Source organism: Schistocerca cancellata, chromosome 3, assembly GCF_023864275.1.
Source record: "Schistocerca cancellata isolate TAMUIC-IGC-003103 chromosome 3, iqSchCanc2.1, whole genome shotgun sequence".
Lineage (NCBI taxonomy): Eukaryota > Metazoa > Arthropoda > Insecta > Orthoptera > Acrididae > Schistocerca > Schistocerca cancellata.
In genome coordinates, this window is record NC_064628.1 from 792,600,679 (window position 1) to 792,614,035 (window position 13,357).

At 44.1% G+C, this 13,357-nt stretch overlaps 1 protein-coding gene across 1 annotated transcript in view; it reads left to right on the top strand.

Moving 5' to 3' along the window:
• Positions 1-1,012: 1,012 nt before the first annotated feature.
• Positions 1,013-13,357, top strand: part of LOC126176569 (proton channel OtopLc-like) — a 180,132-nt gene continuing 167,787 nt past the window's right edge. Inside the window, exons 1-2 of the mRNA XM_049923730.1 lie at positions 1,013-1,210; positions 9,554-9,634. Coding sequence (XP_049779687.1) covers positions 1,013-1,210; positions 9,554-9,634 — 279 coding nt within the window. The remainder of the gene's footprint in view (positions 1,211-9,553; positions 9,635-13,357) is intronic.

Below are 13,357 nucleotides of genomic sequence, written 5' to 3' on the forward strand. Positions count from 1 at the left end.
CGCTTTGTTGATCACCAATTAGGACGTTAAGTTTCTCGCTGTACTCATTTCTGCTATTTCTCATTACTTTCGTCTTTCTTCGATTTACTGTCAGTCCATATTCCGTACTCATTAGACTGTTCATTCTTTAAAGAACAATCTATAATTTTTCTTCACTTGCACTGAGGATAGAAATGTCATCAGAGAATCTTAACAGTGATATCCTTTCAACTTGATTTTTAATTTCATGCTCGAACGTTTCTTTTATTTCCATCGTTGTTTGTTCGACGTATGGATTAAATAGCAGGGACGAAAGACTACATCCCTGTATTACACCCTTTTTAATCCGAACACTTTGTTCTTGGTCTTCCGCTCTTATTGTGCGCTCTTGGTTCTTGTACATATTGTACATGACCGTCTTTCCGTATTTCTTACCCATATTTTTCTTAGGATTTCAACATCTTACACCATTTTACATTGTCGATCCCTTTTTACAGGGCGACAAATCCTATGAACGTGTCTTGATTTTTCTTTAGTCTCGCTTCCATCATCAACCACAACGTCAGAACTGCCTCTCTGGTGCTTTTACCTTTCCTAAAGCCTAACTGATCGTCATCTAACAGATTCTCAATTTTCTTTTCCATTCTTCTGCACATTATTCTTGTCAGCAACTTGAATGCATGCGCTGTTAAACTAATTGTGCGATAATTCACGCTTTCTTCGGCTCTTACAGCCTTGGGAATTATGTGGATGACGTCTTTCCGAAAGTTTTATGGTACATAGCCAGTCTCATAAACTCTACCACCAACGTGAATAATCGTTTTATGGCCACTTCCCCCAATGATTTTAGAAATTCCGATGGAATGATATCTATCCCTTCTGCCTCCTAAATCCTGATTCTAATATTCTGTCCCCTATCTCTTCCTATCGACTTGCTTTTCTTCTTGTATCATGTCATCAGATAAATCCTCAAGCACCAGTAATTACATTATTGTAGACCCCTCTCGCTCCCCTTTTCAGTCTCCACTAGGCAATGCTGGGCCCCCTGCTCAGAACTCCATTACCTTGTTTGCAGCTGCAGTTTGGGCCGGCGTACGGTGGTTCTGCGGCAGATCTTCGTACAGCAGTCCGCCAGTCGGCGCTCGACGAGGCTCCGCCAGCTAGACGCTACAGAGGCTCCCAGTCGACCGAGAACCTGCCCTACGCTGTTGAGCAGTCGCCGCCACTCAGGGTTGGTACTAGTGTGCTGTTTCTCGTGAAAAACATACGAAATGTTCTAACGCAGTTGACGAGCGAAAGCGACAGGAAAAAGGGGATATGGTGCATTAGTTTGGCCATAATGTCCGCAGTTGCTGTATAATTTTTGAAACTGCGAGAGGCGTTCAATAAGTAACTCAACTTTTTTTCATGAAAGTAAATGGTTTAATTCAGGTTTCCCGTACGACATATTATCCCCCCTCTTTTGACTGCAAAACCCTATTTTTCAGCATAATCTCTATTTAATGCGACTGCCTTACGCCACCTTGCTTGAAGGGCCTCTATGTCCGGATGGCACTACTCTATTGGTCAATGTCGAAGCCAACGTCTTGCTACACTAATAACCTCCCCATCCTTTTTGTGTTGCTTCCCGCGGAGTGTATCAAATGTTCGTGAATACCTAAGGGACCAAACTGCTCAGGTCATCGGTCCTTAGACTTACACACTACTTAAACTAACTTAAACTAACAAGGAGACGGCGAGACCGTGGGGTCGGGGATTTGTCCGAAATTTTGTATGGTGAAAGAGAACTTCTAACACCTCACGTGGTTAAAATATTAGGACGTACTACCCGGAAAATCCCGGGAAAAGTCGATCCAAAGTTTCTTAGGTGCCTTATGAGTATAAAATGTTAGTCCATTGCCGCACCGCCGTCTGGCGTAGATGTTTAGGCCCCGGAGTCTTACCCCAGAGGTCTCGGGTTCGATTCCTCCTCTGGCACTTTTTTTCATCTCTATCATTTTCTTTTGTTATTCCACCAATTATTCAGAAAGTTTTGCAAACCTACATTATCTTTAACAAATTAGTCTCATTATTGAATAAAAATTATTTTCATTTTGTCCAACAACACAATTCATGGTGGTGGATTTTCCATTTTTAATTGTAAATTATATGAGGGGAAACATTGGGTTTTTAATCAGAATAACAAAGTCGATTGGGAAACATTTAGTTTTTATACATATAATAATTATAAACAAGAACCGCAGTGCTAAGTATCGTAAAAACAAACAAAGCAATAATTTTTTCGACATCTTGCGCAACATATAAAGGCGGATATTTTTCAATCACAGAGCGTTTGCAATAAATCTGTACAAAAACATGCCCCATTAACATTTACGAAAATGTTTTGAGTTTCTGATAATTTTGAGGCAAACCAGGCATATTGAATCATGTCTCGGAATATTGGTGACGATAATTGACGGTGAATTATGGAATGAATTTTTATACAGTCTTCCCGGGAATTAATTCCACGATTCTTCTGTAACAATGCGCAGCACTTCTGCAAGCAACAGAAGAAAAAAAAAGTGCCGCAGGAGGAATCGAACCCAAGACCTCTGGCGTAAGGATCCGAGCGCTAACAATGTAGGCCAGACGGCGGGTCGGAAATGGACTAACATTTTATACTCATAAGGCACCTAAGGAACTTTGGATTGATTCTTTCCCGGGATTTTCCGAGTAGTGCGCCCTAATATTTTAACCACTTGAGGTGTTAGGAGTCCTCTTTCACCACACAAAATCTCGGACAAACCCGCGACCCCACGGCCGTGCCGTCTCCTTGTAAGCCATGCCCGAGAGAGGACTCGAACCTCCGGCGGGAGGGACCGCGCAATCCCTGACACGGCGCCTCTAACCGCGCGACGGATTGCATCCTTCACTGGGCCTAACAGATGGAAGGTGCGAGATGTGGGCTGTAGGGTGGATGAGAACGAACAGTCCAGCGAAGTTTTATGAGCCCCTCTCTGGTACGCAGGCTTGTGAGGCCTTGTACTGCGAAGTGTTTGATTTTGATCCGTCGATCATCTCGAATGAAATTGTCTACACGTTCCAACATAGCAGGAGTCACAGCTGCATGCGGCCGGCCAGCATGCTGAAGATCGGACAGGTCTGAGCAGCCTTGTCGCGATAATGGCAGACGTCTCGCCCAACGACTCAACGTGCTGTTGTTTGCCGCCAGGTCTCCTTAGATATTCTGAAATGCTCTGGTCTTCCGCCGAAAAAAAACTCAATGACTGGTCTCTGCTAGGAAGGCATTTCCATTACAGACACCATTTTGGAGGCTATGTATAGCGCCGCCACCTATCGGAACTTTATGTAACTATAGGGTCTGAAGCAAGACTATTCTACCTTGTCCCATAACAAATTCCGCAGTTTTACAACCGAAATTGGTGGAGAAAAAAATGTGTTGCATTATTTATTGAACGCCCCTCGTATTTTAAATCCCTCTTTGCAACTACAGGAAAATGCAAATTTTTTTCATTTTATTGAAGTAAAACATCATCAGTGATGGAATAATATTTCTGTTTTTCGTTCACATCAGGAAACGCCGTCTGCTCGCATGTTTTTGATATATTCCATCGCTTGGCGATGTTGTTTCCCTACCCCACAATGCTGTAGGGAGCTATGAATTTCTTGAAGTAAAACACAACAGTGTAGAAAACAATAGCGGTTGTACATTGTGTTTTGGTTCACTTCAAGAAGTGCACAGTTCCACAAAGCAGGCGGGGAAAAAGACAGTGCTGAAGGATGGAATACCTCAAAAACGTGCGAGTAGATGGCGTTTCCTGATGTGAACGAAAATCGGACATAAAATTCCACCACTAATGATGTTTTATTTCGAGAAAACAAAATTAGTTTTGCGACAAAAATACACATAATCTTGTGGTTAAAATAACTTCAATAAAGGAAGAATGGTGCTGAGTGAGTGTTGTGAATGTAATAACTGAATGCTACAATTAATTCGGCCCACACCCATAGTGGGAGAAAAATGTTTCCCAGGTACAGTTTCTTTTAGGTAGCCATTGCACGCCATGATTATTAAACACTTTTCTGGCAGGGCACACTATAACATAAATGTGGCAAAACAATAAGAAATCACCAACAATATTTATTAAAAATATGTTACAAATGGTACTTAACTTTGAAGAAATTTGATGTGCAGCACTAGATGTCCTATCTAACAGAATGATATCCAAATAATTTTGCTGTCTCTTGGCAATCTGTGACGTTTTCTCTGTTACTAATAATAATGTTGTAGTCATTCTTAATAGTCCAATTACTCTGATGAATACCGATTGCGAAGTCGGGATGCTGTCCTCAAGGAACTGCACATAGAGGACTGTAAGCTCTGAAATGAACTCTTTAAATGCTCGTCAGGAACTGTCTGAATGTCCGTGTATCATGTTTTCATGCCTGTTGGTGGAAAGATTCCCATGTCTCCCGTACAAAGTAGTCCGCTATAGCAGTCCCTGCAGCGGACGTGTCCGATGCGCTGGAGGAAGTAGCGCAGAAGCAGGAAGTATGGATGAGCGCCATCTGGAGGCTGCTGCAGAACAATGAGAGTTTCGAGAAGAGCGTTTGTGCCTGTGTGACGGCAGCCTCTCGCGGTATTTGTTGTGTAACACTTGCTTGGTACACAAAAATGAGAGAAGGAGACGCTGCAGATGAACCCTTTCTTAACTGCTATAATTATAGAAACGAAATATTCAAATTTATTATGACACTTGATGGTGTATATGGCAGGCCATCTTCACTCTGCACTGTTTCCTTCTGTTTCCGCGCCTTAACTGTAATCTCTCGTCTCTCTGTAAGCTCCTTTCCTGTAACCTTCCGCCTCTGCTTACTTGTAGTTTATTTGTAGTTTTTCTATATTATTTTGAAATGTGCATTAGTTGATGCTTGTCTCAGCGGCTAAGCAGATACTTGCCAGACTACAAATCCATGTTAAGCTGATCCAGTATGGATATTGCAGAACACGTGACTGCGTATTAATTGAATATAAATACAGATAACTGCAACCATTCAGTTTTGAAATATTTATTTGCGTGAGATAGTGTTCGAGCGTTTTCAGGTTCGTCTCCAGCTGGAGCAAGAAGGTAGGAAACATTTTCCGTTAACGCCAGAGCAACTAATTGTAAATATGGCAAATTGTATCGAGAGGCCAGCCGAGGTAGCCGAGCGGTTCTAGGAGCTTCAGTCCGGAACCGCGCGACTGCTACGGTCTCAGGTTCGAATCCTGCCTCGCGCCTGGATGTGTGTGATGTTCTTAGGTTAGTTAGGTTTAAGTAGTTCTAAGTTCTAGGGGACTGATGACCTCAGAAGTTAAGTCGCATAGTGCTCATAGCCATTTGAACCATTATTCGAGTCCATGCCACGTCGTGTTGCGGCACTTCTGCGTGCAACCCTTCCGCAAATTGCTGCAGATTTCAATGCAGGACCATCAACAAGTATCATCGATATGGGCTTTCGGAGCCGATGGTCCACGCGTTTACCCTTGATGACTGCACGACCCAAAGCTTTACGCCTTGCCTGGGCCCGTCAACACCGACATTGGACTGTTGATGACTGGAACAATGTTGCCTGGTCGGAAGAGTCTCGTTTCAAATTGTATCGAGCGGATGGACGTGTACGGTTATGGAGACGAACTCATGAATCCATGGACCCTGCATGTCAGCAGGGAACTGTTCAAGCTGGTGGAGAATCTGCAATAGTGTGGGGCGTGTGCAGTTGGAGTGATATGGAACCTCTAATACGTCTAGATACGACTCTGACAGGTGACACGTACGTAAACATCCAGAATGATCACCTGCATACATTCATATCCATTGTGCATTCCGACGGACTTGCGGAATTCCAGCTGGACAATATGACACCCCACACGTCCGGAATTGCTACACAGTGGCTCCAGTCACCCCAGACATTGATCGCTCTGGGATGCTTTGCAACGTGCTGTTCAGAAGAGATCGCCATCTCTTCGTACTCTTACAGATTTATGGGCAGCCCTTCAGGCTTTATGGTGTCAGTTCCCTCCAGACATTATTCGAGTCCGCCGGCCGAGAGTAGCCGAGTGGTTCTAGGCGCTACAGTCTGGAACCGCGCGACCGCTACGGTCGCAGGTTCGAATCGTGCCTCGGGTATGTATGTGTGGGTGTTCTTGGTTAGTTAGGTTTAAGTAGTTCTAAGTTCTAGGCGACTCATGACCTCAGATGTTGAGGCCCATAGTGCTCAGAGCCATTTGAACCATTTTTTGTATCGAGAAACGAATTTCTTTGTTTACTGTGGCAGTATGATCCAAAGGTGGAGTCCCAGCCTGTACTACGAAGTTTTCTCACATTTATCGCTTCCTCCACATCTGAATATGATTTGTTAATGTGAAAAATGTCAAACACGGTCATGGTTCTGAGTCCTTGTAAAACTGTAGGCCCCTTATAACTGGCTGGGTAAATCAGCTGAGAAATTTGAGGGATGCATCACCAATAGAACCAGGCGTAGTAAAGCAATGCGATATTGATGACAGCTTTATCTTTTTATCTTTCTTGTAGATCGTGGCTTAAATCCTTACAAGCACCTACTCGGATTATATGCACTGCCTGTTCCTAAACTATCGTTTCAAAATGACACAGGCGACAGAATGGCATAAATTTTCACAAAATCAATGCTCTGAGATAAAAAAAGTAGTTTCCAGCATTTAAGTTTCCTATCTCAAAATATACATTTTATAGCAATTTGTGCCTCTCTTTCATTTGTATCGTTTTGGCAAGAAGCTGTATCGCAGAATTGAGATACACTGTCTAGCCACATTAATGTGACCATCTGTCAAAAGCGTGAATAACAATATTTTGCAGCGTGGACCGCAGCGAGTCGTGCTGAAAGAGAGTTAATGAAGTTCTGGAGGGTACTGACAGGCATGTGGGGCCATACCAACTCCAGCGCCGTCGCCAGCTGCGGTAGGCTTCTCGGTTGACGATCCACAGTGCGAAAATTCCGATCGAGGCGGTCCCCAGATTTTCAATTATGTTTAAATGTGGCGAGTCTGGTGGCCATGTAAATACGCTGCTCCTGTTCGAACCACGCACGAACTCTGCAAGCTGTGTGATATGTTGCATTGTCCTGCTCGCGGATGCCATCGAGCGGAGCAAAAACGAACTGAATGTAGGGGTGGACATGGTACCCAAGGGCAGATGGGTACTTGTGCTGATTGAGTGTGCTTTCCAGAATGACGAGATCATCCAGGCAAGCCGGCCGGAGTGGCCGTGCGGTTCTAGGCACTTCAGTTTGGAACCGCGCAACCGCTACGGTCGCAGGTTCGAATCCTGCCTTGGCCATGGATGTGTGTGACGTCCTTAGGTTAGTTAGGTTTAGGTAGTTCTAAGTTCTAGGGGACTGATTACCTCAGATGTTGACTCCCATAGTGCTCAGAGCCATTTGAACCATTTTTTCTTCCTGTGGGGATATGTTAAACAATGTGTTTACGTTCCTCCCTTACCTCGTGACACTGATGAACTAAAAACCAAAATATCAGCCGCTGTAGCGTCAGTGACAGAAGACACTTTATGCTCAGTTTGGGATTAATTCGGCTATCGGCTAGATGTCGTCCATGCAGCCAATGGAGGACCTATTGAACATTTATGATGGAGTTTTATGAACTGTCTTTTCTGAGTAATTTGTTTGTGTTAAGCCCTTCTTCCTAATAAATAATTCTATTTAAAATTGGGTCATTCTTTTTGGGACACCCTGTACTTCAACCACGGTGGCATGCGAACAGTTTACAAACTTAGCTCTTTTGGAAATGCCTTCACCCTTGGTTGAAAGCAATTGATATGCCCTTTTGGCCGTCAGGTAAATCACTCCGTTTCTGTATTATGACAACGACTTCACTTTTTTCCACATCCATCAAACACACTTTATACAAGGGTCACTCCAAAAGAAATGCACGCTATTTTTTTTAAAATCCATCTTTTATTCTACATGTTTGAAAGTTTTACAGTGTGTAGACACATCCTTTAGGAACAATATTTTCATTTCTCCACATAATTTACATCCCTCTCCACTGCCTTACGCCATCTTGGAACCAGCGCATGTATACCCACACAGTAAAATTCTGGACCAACCTCCAACCTGTTGGAGCCACTGTTTGGCAGTGTGCACAAGTGAGTCATCATCTTCAAACCTTGTTCCACGAAGAGAGTCTTTCAGTTTCCCATAGAGATGATAGTCATATGGAGCCAGATCAGGTCTGTAAGGCGGGTGTTTCAGTGTTGTCCAACCGAGTTTTATGATCGCTTCCAAGGTTTTTTGACTGACATGTGGCTGTGCATTGTCTTGCAACAGCAAAACATCCTGCATTTGCCGATGTGGTCGAACACAACTCAGTCGAGCTTGAAGTTTCTTCAGTGTCCTCACATATTCATCAGAATTTATGGTGGTTCCACTTGGCATGATGTCCACCAGCAAGAGTACTTCGGAATCGAAAAACACCATAGCCATTACTTTTCCAGCAGAACGTGTGGTTTTGAATTTTTTTCTTTCTTGGGTGAGTTTGCATGATGCCACTCCATTGATTGCCTCTTCGTCTCTGATGAAAAATGATGGAGCCATGTTTCATCACCTGTCACAGTTCTTCCAAGAAATTCATCTCCACCATTCCCATACTGTTCCAAAGTTCGCTGCATACCGTTTTTCTTGTTTCTTTGTGAGCCACTGTCAACATCCTGGGAACAAACCTGGCACAAACCTTTTTCTAACGCCAACACTTTCAGTATTCTGCAAACACTTCCTTCCCCTATCCCAACGTAGCGTGACAATTCGTTCACTGTGATGCATCTGTCAACAGTCACCAGTTCGTTAACTCTCTGCACAATGTCTGGAGTGTGTGCAGTACGAGGCCTGCCGCTGCGAGGACAATCCTCAATATTGCCTGCTTGCCCACCGACTAACTGTACTGCGATCGACAGCAGCATCTCCATACTTCTTTTTCAACGTCTTGTGGATGTTTCCCACTGTCTCGTTTTCACAGCACAGAAATTTTATGACAGCACGTTGCTTCTGACGAACGTCAAGTGTACCGCCATCTTGAAGACATGCTGTGACGGTGCCACTCACGGGAACAGGTTGAACTAAGTTTGAAAACAAGCGGGAAGGATGTATCTACACACTGTAGAACTTTCACACATGCAGAATGAAAACTGTATTTTTACAAAAACAGTGTGCATTTTTTTGGAGTGACCCTCGCATATCTTCCACAGCTAGTCAGCCACCTGCCGTCTGTGAGTGGTTATTGCATGCTGACGTCCAACATAGGCGGTGGTCACATTTATGTGACTGTATCGTGTAGAATTCCACTCTGAAATGTGATGTCTGTGGTCTGAGGGTGATCTGAACTCTTTCCAGATACATCACGTGCCCTTCAACTGTAATCCTTCTCAGATTTTTTATATTCTATTGTTGATAAATAACTTTTTCAGCCATGGAAGAAGGTAATGTAGTCGTGTCTAACGAGATATCCGCCACTTTGTAAACAGATGTCACTGCAATTTTGCAGGCGGCAGCGCGTCGTTCCGACAGGGGGAATGCCGTGAGACAGCACCGCTTCCACAGTGATGGCGACGTTCTGGAGGACGAGGTGAGTCTCTAACAAGTCTATCATGTGGATTTATGCTTTGTCATCTTGGTTATCACATTATACAGAGAACTGAAACTCGAAATTTTTACTATCCCCGAAGCAGAATGGAAAACAAACATAGTGTATAGAGGCAGGTTAATGACAAAACTTGTATTACTGCAGGTTAAAAAGTATCGATTAGTTCGTTAGGCCAATGTTGCGTGTCTGTCTTTTATGAATGTACTATACGAGGCAGAGAAAATCCCTGACCCCGACGGGAATCGAACCCGGGAACCCGGGCGTGGGAAGCGAGAACGCTACCGCACGACCACGAGATGCGGGCTTTATCATTCTAGGTCAGCGTGCAACCAATCGGAGCACTCCTTATTGGCCTCCTCAAAGCATCTGCTCTTCAACCAAACAGACATTTTCTGGTCAAAAATAGAAATAAAACATAACCGTGCAACAATCAATGACTGCTCGTCTGATACGACAATCCAGAAGAAAATTGTATTGATATCATCTGGGATCAGGTCAACGAACATATATACCTTACACCGGCTACCGTCCCCAGCATAGATACGCCTCTGACCTTTAATGCCCCAAGTTCTGAGCAGTTCTGACGTGACAGAGTGGCATTCGGTATGACAGTGGTTCAACTTCCTGTCCGGCTCTTCAGATTTAGGTTTCCTGTGATTTTCCTAAATCGCTTAAGGAAAATGCCTGAACGGTTGCTTCAGTTTTCTTCCTTATCCTTCTCCAATGCATCCTTGCTTTCCATCTTTAATTGCCCTGTCGTCGACAGTACATGCAACTCTTATTTTCCATTTTTTTCAGACAGTTCTTCGAAAGCCATTTAGTCTCACAATACAGTCTCGCTTAAATTCAGGTAATGATTGAATGCTCCTCTTTGCCACCCGGGCATGTCGCATTATTTACAAAAAAAGTACTACGCTTTAAAGAACAGAGCACTCTTTCAATAAGTCAAACATAATCGTTATAAGCTGGGGATTTTTATTTAATGTACGCCATTCCTGTTCCTTCTACTACATGGCATTCTCAGCCAATCTACATCTACATCCACATCTATGTACATACTCCGTAAGTCACTGTATGTTGCGTGATGGAGGGTACTTTGCACCACTACCATTTACTTACTTTCCGGTTCCACTCACAAGTAGAGCGAGGGAAAAACGAGTGTCATAAGTCCGTCCGTACGAGCCTTAATTTCTGCCATCTTATTTCCGTGGTCCTTACGCGAAATAGACGTTGGTGGCAATAGAATCGCTCCGCAGTCAGCTTCTAATGACGATTCTATAAATTATCTCAATAGTGTTACGCGAAAACGAACGACGTCTTCCATCCAGGGATTCCCACTTGAGTTCACCAAGGGTGTCCGTAACACATGGGTGTTAATCGACACCTGCGGGTAACAAATCTAGTAGCACGCCTGTGAATTGCTTCGCTGTCTTCCTTCAACACCACCTGGTGGGATCCCAAACAATCAGTATTCAAGAACTGGTCACACTAGTTTCTGTTCGTGACCCCCTTTAAGATGAGCTAGTTTCCTAAAAGTGTCCCAGTAAACCAAAATCGATCGTTCTCCTTCCCTTCTGCCGTTCTTACGTTCTCATTCCATATCGCTTCGCAATGTTACCCCTAGATATTTAATCGACAAGACTGTGTCAAGCAGCACATTAATAACGCTGTATTCGAATATTGCATGATTGTTTTCCCTACTAATCTGCGCTAACTTATATTTTTCCACATTTTTTTCCAAACTGCATTTAACTTTTAACGCTTTCACATACCACCTCATATACCAGAAAATAACAGAAAACAAAAATCATTTTATAAATAGTTATGTAGTCTACAACACATTCACATTTAAGTCTTCAATATGGAGATCTTAACGAGATTGTCAATTAAATAAATTCTTAGATGATACTTGCGTAGAATTCACATTAAAATTCTTTCCAGGAATAATGCGTATTTTTACACTAACTGTTAATTTCCTGTAGTTTGTAACCTTGTATACTAGTGTACAACGAGAAACACTATTCACTTCAAGTTTAGTGCAAGCTCTAAGCTAGAAGTCATCTTGTATACGCATACACCCACTTAACGACGACACTTCCCCGTACATCATAGAATCATAAATAAACAGCAGCAGGTTGCTGCTCACACCGTCCGTCAGTTCGTTAATGTATGTAGGGAATAACAACGGTTCTGTCACACTTCCCTGGGATAATCCTAACGATACTATTGTGACTGAAGAACATTCGCCGTTGACGGCAACGTACAGTGTTCTATTATCTAAGAAGTCTTCAAGCCTCTCACATACTTGGGAACCTAACCTGTATGCACGAGCCTTCGTTAACAGTGTGCGGCGGGGCACTGTATCTGTATTTCACTATTGTCTGGCAATTACACTTACTAATATGATAATCCTAAATACACTCATGCTCATAAATTAAGGGTAATTGCAGAATGTGATGTCACACACCGTGGCACTACACAAAACGGGCGCTAATACCATAGGCACATAGGGGGGAACACACACGACACAGAACTGTAAGTCCACGGTATTGGTGATAAGTTGAGAAAACCGTCCCGAAACACATGTGCTACCGAACGCCACTGTTTCCTGCGCATGTACCCCGACATCAGTATGGGATATGATCACCATACACAAATACACAGGCCGCAAAATGGTTGGCATACTCTGGATCAGGTGGTCGAGCAGTTGCTGGGGTATAGCCCCCCATTCTTGCACCAGTGCCTTTCGGAGCTCCTGAAGTGTCGTAGGGGTTTGAAGACGTGCAGCGATACGTCGACCGAGAGCATCCCAGACGCGCTAGATGGGGTTTAGGTCTGGAGAACAGACAGGCCATTCAATTCGCCTGATGTCTTCTGTTTCAAGGTACTCCTCCACGATGGCAGCTCGGTGGGGCCGTGCGTTATCATTCATCAGGAGGAAGGTGGGACCCACTGCATCCCTGTAAAAGGCGGACATACTGGTGCAAAATGACGTCCCGGTACACCTGACCTGTTACAGTTCCTCTGTCAAAGACATACGGGGTTGTACGTGCACCAATCATAATCCCACCCCACACCATCAAACTACGACCTCCACACAGGTCCCTTTCTACATCTACATCTACATCCATACTCCGCAAGCCACCTGACGGTGTGTGGCGGAGGGAACATGAACATGAAGCGGTTGGTATCTGGTTCATCGTTCACGCCAGATGAAAACCCGGTTAGAATCACTGTTCAGACTATACCTGGTCCCGTCCGTGAACATAACCTGCGACCACTGTTCCAATGACCGTGTACTGTGTTTTTGACACCAGGCTTTACGGACTTTCCTGTGACCAGAGGTCAGTGGAATGCACCTTGCAGGTCTCCGGGCGAATAAGCCATGTCTGTTCAATCGTCTGTAGACTGTGTGTCTAGAGACAACTGTTCCAGGGGCTGCGCTAAGGTCCCGAGCAAGACTACTTGCAATACTCCGTGCCCGTCTGCGGGCACTGATGGTGAGATATCGGTCTTCTTGTGGTGTTTCACACTGTAGGCGTCCCGTACTGTAGCGGCTGGACACGTTTCCTGTCTGCTGGAATCGTTGCCATAATCTTGAGATCACATTTTGTGGCACACCGAGGGCCTGTGCTACGACCTGCTGTGTTTGACCAGCCTCCAGTCGCCCTAGTATTCTAACCCTCATAACGTCAACAATATGTG